At 43.1% G+C, this 15,710-nt stretch overlaps 12 protein-coding genes across 12 annotated transcripts; 5 read left to right on the plus strand and 7 right to left on the minus strand.

Moving 5' to 3' along the window:
• Positions 1 to 58: 58 nt before the first annotated feature.
• On the minus strand, positions 59 to 1,060 carry MDH1 (malate dehydrogenase MDH1; the record flags this gene model as incomplete). Its single annotated transcript, XM_003680027.1, has 1 exon — positions 59 to 1,060. The coding sequence occupies one exon, from the start codon at positions 1,058 to 1,060 to the stop codon at positions 59 to 61; it is 1,002 nt and encodes a 333-aa protein (XP_003680075.1).
• Positions 1,061 to 1,246: 186 nt separating this feature from the next.
• On the minus strand, positions 1,247 to 1,627 carry SRX1 (sulfiredoxin; the record flags this gene model as incomplete). The annotated part of the gene is made up of 1 exon (XM_003680028.1): positions 1,247 to 1,627. The coding sequence occupies one exon, from the start codon at positions 1,625 to 1,627 to the stop codon at positions 1,247 to 1,249; it is 381 nt and encodes a 126-aa protein (XP_003680076.1).
• A 120-nt stretch (positions 1,628 to 1,747) lies between these two features.
• Positions 1,748 to 3,091, minus strand: GPA1 (guanine nucleotide-binding protein subunit alpha; the record flags this gene model as incomplete). The annotated part of the gene is made up of 1 exon (XM_003680029.1): positions 1,748 to 3,091. One exon carries the CDS (start codon positions 3,089 to 3,091, stop codon positions 1,748 to 1,750), a length of 1,344 nt encoding a protein of 447 aa, XP_003680077.1.
• Positions 3,092 to 3,611: 520 nt separating this feature from the next.
• On the plus strand, positions 3,612 to 4,328 carry CYT2 (cytochrome c1 heme lyase CYT2; the record flags this gene model as incomplete). Its single annotated transcript, XM_003680030.1, has 1 exon — positions 3,612 to 4,328. One exon carries the CDS (start codon positions 3,612 to 3,614, stop codon positions 4,326 to 4,328), a length of 717 nt encoding a protein of 238 aa, XP_003680078.1.
• Positions 4,329 to 4,461: 133 nt separating this feature from the next.
• TIM10 (protein transporter TIM10) lies at positions 4,462 to 4,746 on the minus strand (the record flags this gene model as incomplete). Its single annotated transcript, XM_003680031.1, has 1 exon — positions 4,462 to 4,746. The coding sequence occupies one exon, from the start codon at positions 4,744 to 4,746 to the stop codon at positions 4,462 to 4,464; it is 285 nt and encodes a 94-aa protein (XP_003680079.1).
• A 261-nt stretch (positions 4,747 to 5,007) lies between these two features.
• Positions 5,008 to 6,528, minus strand: CAB3 (phosphopantothenoylcysteine decarboxylase complex subunit CAB3; the record flags this gene model as incomplete). The annotated part of the gene is made up of 1 exon (XM_003680032.1): positions 5,008 to 6,528. The coding sequence occupies one exon, from the start codon at positions 6,526 to 6,528 to the stop codon at positions 5,008 to 5,010; it is 1,521 nt and encodes a 506-aa protein (XP_003680080.1).
• A 397-nt stretch (positions 6,529 to 6,925) lies between these two features.
• Positions 6,926 to 7,861, minus strand: TDEL0B07410 (uncharacterized protein; the record flags this gene model as incomplete). The annotated part of the gene is made up of 1 exon (XM_003680033.1): positions 6,926 to 7,861. One exon carries the CDS (start codon positions 7,859 to 7,861, stop codon positions 6,926 to 6,928), a length of 936 nt encoding a protein of 311 aa, XP_003680081.1.
• Positions 7,862 to 8,052: 191 nt separating this feature from the next.
• CCE1 (cruciform cutting endonuclease) lies at positions 8,053 to 9,165 on the plus strand (the record flags this gene model as incomplete). The annotated part of the gene is made up of 1 exon (XM_003680034.1): positions 8,053 to 9,165. The coding sequence occupies one exon, from the start codon at positions 8,053 to 8,055 to the stop codon at positions 9,163 to 9,165; it is 1,113 nt and encodes a 370-aa protein (XP_003680082.1).
• Positions 9,166 to 9,367: 202 nt separating this feature from the next.
• SEC11 (signal peptidase complex catalytic subunit SEC11) lies at positions 9,368 to 9,874 on the plus strand (the record flags this gene model as incomplete). The annotated part of the gene is made up of 1 exon (XM_003680035.1): positions 9,368 to 9,874. The coding sequence occupies one exon, from the start codon at positions 9,368 to 9,370 to the stop codon at positions 9,872 to 9,874; it is 507 nt and encodes a 168-aa protein (XP_003680083.1).
• Positions 9,875 to 9,924: 50 nt separating this feature from the next.
• On the minus strand, positions 9,925 to 11,637 carry PRP40 (snoRNA-splicing protein PRP40; the record flags this gene model as incomplete). The annotated part of the gene is made up of 1 exon (XM_003680036.1): positions 9,925 to 11,637. One exon carries the CDS (start codon positions 11,635 to 11,637, stop codon positions 9,925 to 9,927), a length of 1,713 nt encoding a protein of 570 aa, XP_003680084.1.
• A 187-nt stretch (positions 11,638 to 11,824) lies between these two features.
• On the plus strand, positions 11,825 to 12,340 carry ARC19 (Arc19p; the record flags this gene model as incomplete). Its single annotated transcript, XM_003680037.1, has 1 exon — positions 11,825 to 12,340. One exon carries the CDS (start codon positions 11,825 to 11,827, stop codon positions 12,338 to 12,340), a length of 516 nt encoding a protein of 171 aa, XP_003680085.1.
• Positions 12,341 to 12,548: 208 nt separating this feature from the next.
• Positions 12,549 to 15,701, plus strand: DAL81 (Dal81p; the record flags this gene model as incomplete). The annotated part of the gene is made up of 1 exon (XM_003680038.1): positions 12,549 to 15,701. The coding sequence occupies one exon, from the start codon at positions 12,549 to 12,551 to the stop codon at positions 15,699 to 15,701; it is 3,153 nt and encodes a 1,050-aa protein (XP_003680086.1).
• Positions 15,702 to 15,710: the final 9 nt, after the last annotated feature.

The raw sequence follows: 15,710 nt of genomic DNA on the forward strand, positions 1-15,710 counted from the left end.
GCGTTCTTAAATAAAGTTTTATCGCATACATATATACACCCTATATTAACAGTCGAGTTTATTTCTTAGCGAAAGCAACACCCTTTTCGATGTTCTTCTTCAAAGTTTCCTTACACTTGGCCAATAGTTCTTCTTCCTCAGAAGAGATATCACCAATGGAGTGGATCTTTTCAACACCATTAACACCCAAAGTCACTGGAGAAGCAAAGAATTCAATACCATCGGATTTATAAAGAGGAGAGTCGACATAACTGTTCTCGATAACCTCACGTTCACCAGCCAAACCAGCTAGCACAGCGTTTGCAAATTTAGCACCGGCTTGAGCCATTGACAAAGTAGCGGAACCAGCACCGTTCTTGGCCTGAACAACTTCGTCACCACCAAATTGAATTCTGTGAATCAAAGCATCCTTCTTATCCTTTGGCAAGTTCTTGTGTTTAGTTTGAGAGATCAATGGGATGATAGTGATACCAGAGTGACCACCAACAACATTGACCTTTTCTTGGGTTGGATCAGTGTTTGCAACTTCGGAGATAAATCTAGAAGCTCTGATAGTGTCCAAAGTGGTAACACCGAACAATTTGTGTGGATCATAAACACCCTTGGATTTCAAAACCTCTGCGACAATTGGTACAGTAGAGTTGACTGGGTTAGAAATGACCAAAATAGCAGCATTTGGAGCTGCTTCAGCTGCTGCTGCAGCTAGATCACGTACAATACCTGCATTGATAGCAAACAAGTCATCACGAGTCATACCTGGTTTTCTTGGCACACCGGCTGGAATCAACACAACATCGGTGTTTTCCAAAGCCTTGTGCAAACCCTTGTCTTGGTCAGGAGTGAAACCTTTGACGACAGAGTTAGTTGGGATATGGGATAGATCAGCGGCAACACCAGCAGCACCTTTCAAATCGTATAATCTCAAATCAGTCACCTTGTGGTTAAGTTTCAACAACAGGGAAAGCGGCTGACCGATTCCGCCGCCTGCACCTAGCACGGTGACTTTGTAGGGGTTGACCTTGGTAGTGGAGAAAGCACGTCTGGCGACTCTAGAGAACATCTTCTTGTACTGCTCGTTTCAATTCTTCGGTTGATTGAGTATAATGGCACTTTACTACTTCTTATATATATCTAAGTTCCCCCTGTGGATGGTGAAGATGAAGTTTAACCGCGCAGAAAATCTCGGCACCGAAAACGGAAACTTTCTTCGCACGTGATATAGTCATACAAGATCACGTGGTCTGGTCTAGATCCCCAGGTTCTCCACTGAACTGCCCAAATATAACGCTAATTGCTGCTTAGTAGTGGGAATGATCTTGCAACGAACCATTGGATCCTCTCCACTGCTTTGTGCTATCCGATCGTATGCTTGTAACCTATGACAACCTCCGAACGCAAAAAAACGCACTCCTTCCCGGTCGCTGATACGCATTATGTCTACTGGAGGGAGTAAACCTTCACTTGCCTCCGCTTGTTCCAATGTGCATGTTTTACTGGCCGTCGGTGTGCCTTGCATGGTGGATACCATTGCGTTTATCTTCGCGGTATCGAGGACGGGTGCAATGGGTCTTGAAATTTGGGAAAGTGGGATTTCACTGACTTTTAGATTACGGCTCTGAATAGACATCCTGGTGCTGTTGCTCTGGTGCTTAGAATTAGTATTTTGGAGGACGCATGTCTTCCTTGCCCTTTTATATAGGGCATCTAGTTTCACTCGCTCGCTCGCTTAGCTCTCGCGCCTTACAAATCATAGAATTCCAGACCGTTTGAGATTCTGCTGAGTGATCAGATCAGTCACTGCACTCAGTACAAACTTCATCGTTTGTGAGTCGGTAGCACACGTTCTGCGCACGTAGATGGGTTTGTCGGTTCGGTTCAAGCTTAGAAATATGTTTTCAAAATAACTTATTCCAGCCTCGACATCCCCCACACGACCTTGGTAGTCTGGGAAGTATTTGCGAATTGGAATCCGGCGCACTTTATCCTCGAATAGGTCCATCTTATTAAGAAATAGGATAAACGGTGTGTCACGGAACCAGCGTGAATTGACCAGTGTGTCAAATAACATGATTGACTCATGCATACGGTTTACAAGTTCATCTTCAAACAACATTTGGTCGTATTCACTCATGGCAAGCACAAAAAGAACTGCAGTTATCCCTTCGAAGCAGTGGATCCATTTCTTACGCTCAGATCGTTGTCCTCCTGCGTCGAAAACCCGGAATTTCGAAGACCCGATCGTAAACTCACTTTCGGTGATTCCAGTAGTCTTGATACGTCCTTTTAAGATATCTTCGTCTGTGCAAACGTAGTCAGGTCTTGCGAAATTGTCCAGGTGGTCAAAATAGTAACCGGCAGAACCTTCGAGTTGAAATTCATTCGAACGGGCGTAACATTGCTTGATACCATGGTCCCTCCGCCATAGGGCACGAATCGCGTATGCAACCTCTTCGTTCGTACGTGCTCTCTGTTGCAATTGTCGCTGTTGCTCACGAATGAACATCTGGTCATCGCTGGTACCTTGTTCCAAATTGTTGGAAATTTCTCGCAAATCCAGTGGGGCTTCGAGCTGAGCAGCTTGCTCGGTGTCGAATGCCTGGGCTTCGCCAGTACTCTGTATTCGTCTCTTGGTCTCGTATCGTTCAGAATACTTCAACACGTAGTCACTTAGAAACTCCGATCCACCAGCTACCCCCGCATCGATAAAATCCAGCGCTTTGGCCTTCAATAGAACGCGCTTACACTCAAACAATTCCGGACTCTTCACAGGGTTATCACAATCCAACTGAATCCCCAATTTCCTCGCTTGTATCACCAAAATTTTCATCGATTGTATCGCATCAGCCCATATCACTTGCGTGTATCGTAATCTTTCCTGGTGTGTAAATCCACCTTGATGCATCAATTTCAGCTGTTTCAAGACAGTAGATTTCCCAGATTCACCAGCTCCCAGTAGCAACAACTTAATCTCACTCTTACTCTTGTCCTTCTCCTGCTGTAGGGACTGCTCAATGCGGTCATTGGCCCTCTGGCCCTGTAAGAAGGGATCGTTTTCGTCCTCTACAGCATGTGTACTGATACTACACCCCATCCTTGGTTTAATGCCAAAGCTGAACCTTGTCTCAGCTGGTAGTTGACCACTTCGTCGAGCACATATAGTGAATCCTTTGAAGTTTCATCTGACCCGTTGCGGAGTCGTAACCACTTTTTGAGGTCTGCATTCTCTGTCCTTACAAGAGGCATTCGAAGAATTGCAACCACTAAGAACAATTGACTGGGCCCAAATGGGAATTCAATAGGGATATACAGCTGTAACAAGGCTAACCTGAGAATCGGTTGAATTGTTCGATGCCCCGATGAGGTCGCCATGTTTCATCAGCGAACTAGTTCAAAGAAGCAAAGAAACCTGCATAAAGGGTCTATGCGATACCATAGGGATTCGAATGGAGATTACAGAAGTCATCTAGACTATCTTAATGAGCGTAAAGACTTGGTTGGTTTTACTGTTTGAGCTCATTAAGGTGAAAAATCACACGTAACGGAATAACTTATTTAACTATCAATCTTGCAGGATCAATGTCAAAGAGTGTCGAACCCTCAACAAGTCAAGGATGGTCAGTTCCCAACCTGGAGAAGAGTCCAAGTGTCCTGTGGACCATGAGTCTAGAGAGGTATGGTTAAAACAGGCTCAAAAAGAGCAGAAGGAGCAGAAAGATAAGTGTCCTGTGGATCATGAATCGAGAGAGGTATGGATGCAGAAAGCTGGTGTTGGAAGTGCCGAAGATGTTGAATGCTCGTCTGATCAGCTGCCTGAAGTACCTCAGTATCATTCGGATGTGAAACTGCCAGAGAAACGTGAGATCTCGTCGATTCCAAGGACAGGTTCAAATTCCCACTGGGTCTATCCATCGGAGAAACAATTCTTTGAAGCCATGTTGCGTAAGAAATGGGATCCACACTCTGAAGATATGAAAACCGTAGTTCCTCTGCACAATACCGTCAATGAGCGTGTATGGAACAGCATAAAACTTTGGGAACAAGGCCAGGGTGGTGAATCCTGTGGTGGAATCCAGTTAACCAGTTTCAAAGGTGATGCTAAGAAATTGACACCTCGCGCATGGTTCAGAAGTGCTATATTGGGGTTTTCCAAGCCTTTTGACAGACACGATTGGACTGTGAACAGGTGTGGTTCCAGTATTGACTACGTTATAGATTTTTACCATGAGGACAACGAAACGTTGGGACCTAACATATACCTGGATGTACGCCCAAAACTCAACACTGTTGAAGGTGTCAGACTCAGATTATTCAAAACACTCGGCCTCTAAGCAGATCAATCAGATCAGGGTTCCATTGTAAATAGAGATAATCCCTGAGAGCAAAATTAAACAGATGTTTTTACTTGTATGTACACGAGCAGTTGCCGATGAAAGGCCTTATTTATTCTTTCCACTATATTCCTTAAAGTCTGCCAGCGGCGTTGAAATTTTGGCCCATTTGTTGCATATGTTCGCCGACCTTGACGTTAGTTTCGAAATATTTGGCAACGCATCTATCCAAACAGTTGGATTCATTCTTATTCAGATCCCCCTCGCTATAGGAAGAAGAGATACATTTCTTATGACAGTTATCTACCAGTTTGTTGAACATATCGGTAACAAGGTCCAATTCGGCCTCAGCGGCCTGGACTTTCTGCTGAGAGGAAAGTTGTGGTTGAGCGCTACCACCGAAACCTAGGAAAGACATTGTAGGGTTATTTGAAGTTTGATTCTTGCAATGTTTAACAGTTCATTCTACCCAGCTATATCGACTTTTCAAATAGTGAAAGAATTTCAGCATTATACCCGAGCAATCCGCGAGGGTCTGACAACGCGCTCACGCACGACGGCTACACCATTCAATAAGAATGATATCTGCTTATTGGAGGCGATGAGCTGACAGTTGAGGTTATGCTGACCTGGCGAGTAGTATTACAAAGCAATTGGTATGTTTACATGACGCTAAAAACTACATAGCGGGTTTCCGACGCCATGGCATCAAACTTTTGGGTTTTCTGTACTTTTTGGCTCCATATGTCTCGTCTTCGTACTCGTCTTCTTCGTCATCATCCTCATCCTCATCCTCATCCTCTCCATCATCCTCTTCATCTTCATCATCCTCATCATTCTCTGGTTTAGTTCGATCTTGTTCTTCATCTTCTTCCTCATCCTCGTCATCTTCCTCGTCATCATCTTCTTCTTCCTCGTCCTCTTCGTCAGTCTTATGCAGTTCTGTAATTCGGCGTCGTAGAATCTCCACAATATCGTTCCACTCCCGCATTCCGCCCATTCCAATATCGCCACAAATCAACACTTTCTCGACTGGTTTCAACACAGTGATGAACGGGGCGTCTTCTTGTATTATCTTGAGGTGTGTTTTTGTCATCGGATTGATGTACATAAACGTATTCATCGCCGGAGCGACCAGTACTGGGGTTGAAGGGGCCCAGTCTCTCATCACTGATGTCAGAAGATTGTCGCAGATACCATTGGCCAACTTGGCCAATGAATTTGCAGATAGTGGAGCAATCAAAAAGATATCTGCCCATTTCCTTAGTTCATGATGTAATACCGGGTCTCCCATCTTTTTGAAACCATACCACTCGTCTTCTTCCCGCCATATCTTGACATCTGTGGAGATCTTTAAACCTCGGAGGAAATGCTCGGCAGGTTTAGTGACGATTAATTGGATGGACACTTTTTCTCTGCCATAAATCTTGTACAGTTTATCAATAATTAGTGGAACTTTTATGGTAGCAACCGATCCTGTTGCACCTATCAGTATATGAAACTTCTTGTCATCTTGCTTCTGAAAAAATTCTGTAAAGGGAACCTGTGGACCATTGGATGGTTTAATAATTTCTTTACGAGGTGTCGGCGTTTCTGGATTTGAGCCAGTAGAGGGAACGTTTGCCTTTGACCGCGGTTCAAAATAAATGAAATCCCCCGGCATATGCACTATAGAGTTCTTTTCATCAGAGGGGGAGTCGGTCTTTTCTGACAGCTGGTCTGAACTTGCATTTGGTGAATTTGTACCAGAAGATCGACCTGGTTTGGCACTGATTGAGTATCTGTGATGAGGGATCTTTGCTTCATCAGATACCGTAAATGAGACTGCCGTATTAGAGCAAGCGCTGCTCGATTTCTGAGGAGATGACTCCACGGGACTATCTGTCGATATCTTTAATTTCTGACTACTATTGCTGTTACTATTGGAATTCTTGTATTTTTCAAAGGATGTATACCTGGGGATGGAACCAGTTGATGGTAATTCTTTCAATTCAGTTGGTCTCGGTTTCTCTATTTCATCGCCACTAGCGTTCGCGGATCTTAAATTACCACTACGGTAATAAACAGGTCTATTATCCTGCTCCTTAGGCACTGGATATTTGCCAGCAGGCCAGTTGTTCAGTATAGAGACCGGCTTCTTTTCATCAGCACCATTGGGGGACATATGAGAACCGCGCTCACCACGCTCTTCACCATCCATCTTTTATCAATCAGATGGTCTTGCCGCAATCCGGTATATACCTTCCCAACAACTAGTTCACTCACACCAGTCAATTCACACTTCTTGATATCACTAAGCTTGCCACTCTCGCTCTTTTAACCAAAAGCGAATCAACCCACACAGACTCGCTTAGAAAAGCCACACAGGCAAAGCAAATGAAAGGTTAAACAGAGTCTCACTTAGTTTAAGCAAGGAGCTACTATGGAGCGTAACTGTCAATTTAGAAACTACTGGTAACAGAACGGGAAACTATTAAATGGCTCTTGTTCAGAAGAAATGACTTCTTATTACCCTGCGGGGATAAAAAATTAACATTTAGTTCTTATAAAGTGGTGTTAAACAACTCGAATTTACGTCAATTCTTCTTAAAGCGAAATTACATATAATACTTGGCGTGGCTACCGTAGATTGAGTAGTCTATTTCTTCTGTAGCTGTATTGGTGGGAAAATCCCATTTGTTGGTTCCCTTTGCGCTTTGGTAACTGAAAAAAGACATAATTCTATCGCTCGTGGGTCCTGTCGAACTCTGGGACTTATTCGTCTGCCGCATCGAACTCTCTTTGGTTGAACCAAAACCAAAAAATGAAAGGATAGAAGATTCGATTTTTTTCATCACACCATTCCCATTTTTCTCTGGAACAACTTGATGATCACTGGGAGTGGAGCTTATTACAGATTCAACCGAAACGGTGCCTGTATCAGATCGAGGTGCGAAATGCTGATTGTAATTACCGGTATTGTTATGGAAATACGCTCGAACTGATTCTTGTGAAGTTTCTGTCCTTGCATTTGTTTCAAAATTTAACAATGAAGGTTCATGAAGATGTCTGGAAGTCTCATTGTAACTTTTCTCACTGGCAACGCATTCTGGTGCTGATTTTGTCTCTGTTACGTGAATTTTAAGTGGTTCAAAATGTGAATTGACAGCTGACCGTTCCCGCGGCAGGTTCCTCATCACAAATGATTCCGTCGAGCGCTCTTCCCGATAAGTCAATTCTGCCCCCCCAACAGGAGCCGATGACTGTTTGTAGTAGACCTTCGGATCAATCTCAGAGCCAGAATAATTTTCAGCATGCGACAGGTTCGAATTTTCGAAATTAATAGTTTTAAAACTCTTAAAATTTCTTGTTGAAAGTTGTACGTTGTGTAATGAGCCAGCACTGCGCCGATCCCTGTACTCTCTGAGTACTTGTTTGATGGATCTTCTCCCAGTTTCTGGTATCCCATTATTTTCTTTCTTCAACCGATGCCTTCTTCTTCTCATCCTGAACCGAGAATCCCAAAAACTCCCCTTACTCTTCCTCTGTGACATTTTATTGAATTTTTGGTGGCAATAACAAGTCTCAAACTCACTTGATAGGCTCGAAATCCTTGATACGTCTTATTATTTTGTGTCGAATTGAATCTTTTAGTGACGCTGCCAGCGCGCCATGCAAAATTATTAGATCGCTTATGGTTTGGCTCATCACATAACATCAGAAATGGCGGCTGATAGCTTGTATAATGCCAAAACCTGGGCCCGCGACAAGGAACGGTATTAAAGCTCTAGATTTATATTGTCGAAAGACAAACGCCCGCAATTTGAAGCGGCTGTCATTGTCAATTGGAGCTGCTCTTGGGACTAACAAGAGCATTCTGAGAGAAAATATTCTGAGTCAAGCTGCAGCGCTTGAAGAACTTAGGTATAGACGGCAGAAAAATGGGACGGTTTCAGTTCTGTCCATAGATGCCGGGATTTCTAATTTTGCCTTCACAAGGTTCTCTTGGCCGCTTAATCAAGAGCTGCCCTCGTTGATAGATTGGAAGAAGATTCAATTGAGGGATAAGTTCATGAGCCCAGGCCGCAAAGAGATGAGCCTACATCCTGAAGATACTTCCCAGGTTATTTATGAGCTGACTGAATATTTAACGACAGAACTTCCCTTACCTGATGTTTTCACCATCGAAAGACAAAGAGCCAGATCCATGTCCTCTAGGACTATATTGGAGCCCATTCTGAAGGTCAATATATTAGAACAAGTACTTTTCTCCAATCTTAGGTGCAAGGCAAGGCTGGCATCGGGCTCGGAAGGCAACTATCTAGTGGCATCCTCCGATCCACAGCGAATGACATCCTACTGGTGCAGTCTCACACCTATCAGAAAGCCTCTAGGTCAGAATTTCCCCAAGGGATCTGAAGAGGCACAGATGAAGATGTCGTCAAATAGACTGTCAAAGTCGATCAAAATCAACTTAGTTAAAAGAATTCTCGAGGGCGCACTGGGGTACGAACCACGAAAACTGATTAGTCTGACACCCAGTTGGGAACAGAGATTGAGGAGTTTTATCACAGGTAATCACAAATTCAAGCTTTGGGACTGCGCTGTCCTAGGACCAGATGCCGGTGTTAGAAAAGATGACGACCTAGCCGACTCTTTTTTACATGGCTTAGCTTGGATGGAGTGGCTCAGAGCCTACGAAGAAGTTTTTAACATTGTGATGAAGGAACAGGGTAGTTACGATCAAAATGTCCTAGCAGATTTCAATGATTATTGCAAGAACAAAAAACTGGAGTTAGAAAAATTTCAAAAAGGTACTAGTGACAATCTTACAGATCTAGAGCTTGAAGAAAAGTAGCCTGTAAATATCAATTAAAAACAATCTGATAGACTTGATTATCAAGTTTAATTGATAGTCAACTTTCTCGATATTCTGTTACCCGAACATTTTGAATAACTATTCAAGATCAACGAGTTACTCCAACACTACCGATAAAGAATGGTGAGCAAGGCGCTGTAAACCTGCTAGATCAGTGCATTGGAGACTCAATTGAGCTGCCATGAATTTAAGACTTGAACTTACAAGGTTCCTGAAGCTATGCTTTGTACTTTCCTCCGCGTTCATGTTCTGGAAGGGTTTGTCCGTCGCTACCAATTCTCATTCCCCAATTGTAGTTGTGCTGTCTGGCTCGATGGAACCAGCATTTCAGAGAGGTGATGTTTTGTTTCTATGGAACAGAAATGAGAGAAGTAAAGTTGGTGATATTGTCATTTATGAAGTGGAAGGGAAATCTATTCCAATTGTTCACAGAGTCTTAAGAGAGCATCATAGTGTCGAAAAGAAGAAACAGCTACTCTTAACTAAAGGTGATAATAATGCAGGTAATGATATTCCATTATATGCCAAGAAAAGCCTTTATTTGCAGAAGGAAAGGGACATAGTAGGAACGGTCAAAGGGTATATCCCACAAGTGGGTTATATAACGATTTGGATCTCCGAGAATAAGTATGCAAAATTCGCTATGATGGGTTTACTGGGGCTAAGTGCATTATTGGGTAATGAATAACGCGTATACGAAATGAAATACATATAAATCGTCATTAAAGTAAGAATAGATCAGTAGTCTAATTGAACCGCAGGGCTAAGTGGTCTCTTTCTACTTGATTGCGGAGCCTGCCCCGCAGCCGTCCGGACGGCATCTCTTGGAGTGCTATTTCTGAACTCTTCAAATATCGATTGCTTAACTTTATCATCTTCTTCATTTTCACCAAGTTCTTTGAATTCAACAGTATCTTCCAAATCTTCACGGGCTTCTTCCCATGAGTCAGGTCTCAGCTTGGCACCTTTGTAGAACCTGTGCAACATCAGTTTGAAAAAATGCTTCTTTTGTTGCAATACTCTATTTTCTACTTCTTGTTGTTCTCTTTGTTTCTCCTTTCTTAAGTTGATCAAGAGCTCGATGATCAAATCGATATCTTCATTATCCATGCTCTTGAAAGTTGCGTCTTCAACCAAAAGTTTCTTGATTGAAGCTCCGTTGGATTCGTCATCATCTTGCCATTGATATCCTTTGTCTATAAGCAGTGTCTGAGCGATGGATCTGTGGGCACTCATGTTGATGGATTTTTCCTCCACGACATCTAAGAATAAGTCCAGCGCAGACGAGCCACCAGTTCCCAACATATTGAGAAACCGCGGTTCGTTTTTAATAATAGGGTACACATCTTGCCATCTTGAATTAGCTCGTAAACGGATCTCAGGTGATCGCAGCAATTCTTTGAATCTATCACGGGCGATTCGGTCCTTTGTGTAATTTTTCTCTTGCAAATCGTGAAGTTTGTCTTTCATCGAGTCTTCAATAGTCACTACTATCTTCAGATACACTTTCAATACGTCTTCGTGAGTTAAAATCTCAAAATGCTTGTTCGCGATATATCTTTTGTTCTTCTCGAAAAGATAACTAGCTAGTAAATCTTGCCAACTGACGACTGGCAACTGAGTATCATTCTGCTGAGTTTCTGCCAGCACTATACCTCTCAAATACTCCTCCAGTTCTCGAAGCGCTTGCTCTTTTAACTGCACTTGCTCATCCTGTCGTTTCTCGGCCAACATGTCAACATATTCAATGAAAGTCCGCTTCTTTACACTTTCCTTAACAACTGAATGCTTGTATATGGGTTCGTTCGCAATCAGTCGTTTCGCAGTGGGCCATCTAGTGTAGTAAAGAATCTGAGGTTTACCTCTTAGCATTTCCCAAAATGCGTCTTTGAACTTACTAGTCTCTGTATGCTCCTTCAGCAACTGTTCCTCGGTTCGGTTCGAGAGGTACTTCTCAAAAATCTGCCGTTTCCACAGTGGATCATCATCGACCATCCAATAACGGGGATCTGTAGACCCCAGTTGCGATATGATCTTACCGAACGACCAAGTCGAATCCACCTGATTATCTCTAAGCATTTCTAAGAACTCCAATTCTGCTTCGTCCTTTGATCTCTTAGGAGGATTCAGAATTTTCGAAGTATTGTCATATTGACTATCCTCGCTCGCAGCTGAACTGTCAACCAAAATAGGCTCTTGTTCCTGTTTCTCTTCCTCTGGCTCCGTAAATATTGGCTTTTCCCATCGAGACTCTTTTGTGATTGAATTATAGTAGTAAATCTTGCCCTCTGCGGTTCGAGAGCTCTTCCAGCCATGCTTCAACAGTACCAGTTCTTCCTCAGTGAACAGTTCCTGTGGTTTTTCCCATCTTGACTCTCCGTTCTTGGCATTATAGTAATATGTCCTCCCCTTGTCATCGAGAGCCTCTTTCCACTCACTGTCCCCACTCATTGCAGCTCACCAAGGCTCTTCAATTGCTCATCTCATCGGAAAGATTCATCTCCAAGTACTAATATCGACTATTTTTCACTTTACCCGCATAGACATTAAGCTCTTAAACCTTGAAAGGGCATCAAATAACGAACAATCACCAGTCAAAAGAGGTCAAAAGAGGCTGAAACAACCCATCAGATTAGTCATGTCCCAATCGCTGCGTCCCTACTTGACCGCTGTACGCTATTCTCTAGAAGCAGCTCTTACATTGAGCAACTTCTCATCTTTGGAAGTCGAGAGACATAACAGACCAGAAGTTGAAGTGCCTAACACAAGCGCAGAGTTGCTGCTGCAACCGATGCATATATCGCGTAACGAGAATGAACAGGTGCTCATTGAACCCAGTGTGAACTCCGTGCGTGTGAGCATTAAGGTCAAACAGGCCGATGAGATTGAGCATATCCTGGTGCACAAGTTTACGCGGTTCTTGGAACACAGTGCAGAATCATTTTACGTGCTGAGACGTACAGCTATGCCAGGTTACAGTATCTCGTTTTTGATCACCAATAAGCACACAGAATCGATGAAGACAGGCAAATTGGTCGATTTTATCATCGAATTCATGGAAGAAGTTGACAAAGAGATCAGCGAAATTAAACTATTTCTCAATGCAAGAGCCAGATTCGTTGCAGAGGCCTATTTGGGTGAATTTGTCTACTAGTCGACTGTATAAAGCTGTATAAAGCTGTATAAAAGAACTCAATTAATCTCACGTGATATATCTCTTTTTCGCTTAAAGTCTTCAAGAAGATTGAAGATGAAGTTGACCTCATCACTAACAATCAAACAATAGCTGAGTCCTATTTGCCTTTGCCGGTGTATTTCATTCGCACATTGAATTGGCGAATAGTGGAGTATAAGAGGAGAGGATGTCTTTGCAATCTGGAAACTCGCCAACTGATACGGGATCTGGGAACCAGAATGGTACAGTTTCTAATCAGGAAAGGAACAATAATAGAGGAACCAGTGGTTCAAGAGGTCCCAGTCACAGGAATAATAGTAACAATGAAACTCTGAATTTTGATGATAATTATGCGGCAATTTTGCAGAACTTGGCTAGCGATAATGCCCAAGCTATGTCACAGAATTTTGGCAATATTAATGCTAAAAATTCCCTGTTGTCTATCTTTTCCAAGGATGATCGAAATAAAGGCCAAGGAAGTAATGATGAGTATGATGGCGGGCCTAATATTGCGAATGATAATAATAACGTGAGTTCCGCAGCGGGAAGCGGGCTAGATAAGCAGAATATTGATGTACTTTTGAAACATTACCAGAAGCTGCTGAATAGATCAGGCTCTCCGAACAATTCAGGTGGGCAAAGAACCTTGGATGAAGCCGATAATCAACGGGATACTAATAAATCGACTATTACAGAGAGACCGTGTGACCACTGCCGAAGAAGACAAAAAAATAGTGTGATGGTACCGGATTTGACAAGTTGTATTCATTGTGAAACTAAAGGTATCAAATGTGCTTTCTCAGAACTGCCGAACCACATAAATAGATTCACTGTTGCCGAGACAGATCAGACCAGAAGTAAACATCCTCGCTCGGAAGAGTATGATAACTTGGAAACTTTACTCAAGAAGGCTAAATCAAGCAACAATGAAAACGTTGTACAATATTATTCTGAGTTACTACAAAACATGAATGACTCCGGTTCCACCCCTCATCCACTGCATTATGGCCCCGCACAAAATAGTTTATCACCGCCAAGAGTACCGAGTAATCCAAGCTTGATCAACATGCTCCAGTTTAATCAGAGGGGCCTATCCCAGATGAAACAGTCGCCCTCTCCACCAGGACAGTTCCCTAGGTCATCTTTTTACGTAGGAGCAACATCAGCATACGACGTGAATCTTGTCAATCATGTTCAATTGGACCACATTGATCAGGTTCAGTTGTTACCAACTGTTGCATTACGGAAAGTCGCACCTAATGTGCAGTTCATACTCAGAGATAATTTCGATCAGCAGCTTTACGCAAAGCAAGAACAGGAAATCGACATGGCCGAAAGACTCGTTTATCCACATGGTGAAGTTTTGATAGACATTTTCTTCAAGTTTGTTCATCCTTACTATCCAATCTTGCATGAACGAATCTTTATGGAAAAATATTCAAGATCATATCGGGAGCTAACCGCCCCTCTACTTGCATCAATATACTCACTGGCTCTTCAGTGGTGGGACTTTCATCCCAAGTTAATAGGATTTCCAAAGCCAGATGTCACAAATCAGCTTAACGATATTGCCTTGAGGAATTTTTTCGAGATGATCGAAAGGCCAAAGCTTAGTATGGTCCAAACGGGGTTACTAATACTGAGCTGTAGAAGCGAGTGCACAAATAATTGGGTGTTGAATTCCACCGTCGTGGCTCTTGCTGAAGAGCTCGGCCTCGGGATAGATTGTCATGACTGGAAACTTCCCAGATGGGAAAGAGGACTACGTAGACGGCTAGCATGGGCAGTGTGGGCTCAGGATAAGTGGACTGCCTCAATAGAGTCGCGTCATTCGAATTTGATTTTGGGGAGAAACTGGCTCGTTAAAATGTTGACAGAGGAAGACTTTCCAGCCGATTCTCCAGTGATAAACAGCTCAAGACAGCAGGAAAACGCTACTAACATGGCTAACCCCTTGGGCAACATATCTTTATATGATATGTCCCCCACGAATGATGACTTCGTGGACGGTACACTGATGTTTAAGCAACTTGTTTCTTTGAGTGTGATTTTGGGCGAAATCATGGAAACCTTTTACACTGAAGGTGCCGTTCAATTAACGACAAAGATAGAGCAAGTTCTGAAATTAGCCAAGCCGCTGCAACTGAAATTGAGAGAGTGGTATCATTCGTTGCCGCCACAGCTGTCTATGAACAAGTTTGTGCCAAGAAAATTCAACGCTAATGCGACTTTGACTTTAGCGTACTTCGCAGTTGAAATTACGTTGCATAGGAAGATAATATCTACTTTGGGGCAAGATACACCAAAAGAGCTCGTCCATGTCTGTCGTACGGCTGCGAGGACAAGGCTTGTTGCAGCCATCGAGTTTGTTCGCGATCTCAAAAATGAACACATCAATGCCTTTTGGTACACATGCTCAACTGGTAATCTTATGTTAATAGGGACATTTGCAGCGTTGCTCTATGTGACAGCCAGAACAAAGGATGAGGCTATAGTCTTCAGAGACTGTTTGCGTAACTATATTTGGGTTCTGAGGGTTGGATCCAAATCATTCGAAAAAGCTGCTAACGCACTGAACCGTATTCATATGCTACTCACCCAGATTCCAGGACTTTTAACTGATGAACAACCAAAAGAACCAACATCTCACTCTCCAACTTTACCATTACGGCAATGGAAGGCAGAACCAGAACAACCTTCACCAGATTTCAACCAATTGAGGAATCTGCCACCTGAGTTGCTCCATAGCCTCACGAGTATGCGAGGCAACACGCCAAACATATCAAGCAATAGAGACTCCAATCATTCATTTTCTCCCGGTTACAGCAGCTCATCGAGGAACGAAAGCAAGAATCAAACATACAACGGGATCAACGCTAAGAACGGTTTAACAAACTCCAGTGAAGGCAACGCCAGTAGAGGAAGCCCTTCTGACTCGGAAGCTCCAGCAGGTCCTAAACCAGTGGCAACTGGTAATGAAGTAACCAATGCCGACTTGACACGACAAGAAGGTCGTCCTGAGAACCAGGATAGAAAGGTTCTAGAGTCGTTTGCTCCAGCTACACAATCAAATCAAAGCAATCCGATAACTCCCCAAAGTGTGGGGAACGTAGTCAAAGATGCTACTCCAATTGCTGACAGTGACCACGAAAGCGGAACCGGGAAGAATACCGAAAGACCAATAGACAAGGTATCAACAATTTCTCCTTCCTCAGTTGGCGATAAGAAACAACCAGGTGATAATATGGATTCTTCTAAGACAACCTCGTCGAGCAATGCTAAAAATAATGAAGTTGGTCGCTCAAGGGACAACTATGAAGCTGCCTCTGAGAATGATTAGTTGGTCAAG

Source organism: Torulaspora delbrueckii, chromosome 2 (assembly GCF_000243375.1).
Source record: "Torulaspora delbrueckii CBS 1146 chromosome 2, complete genome".
Classification (NCBI taxonomy): domain Eukaryota; kingdom Fungi; phylum Ascomycota; class Saccharomycetes; order Saccharomycetales; family Saccharomycetaceae; genus Torulaspora; species Torulaspora delbrueckii.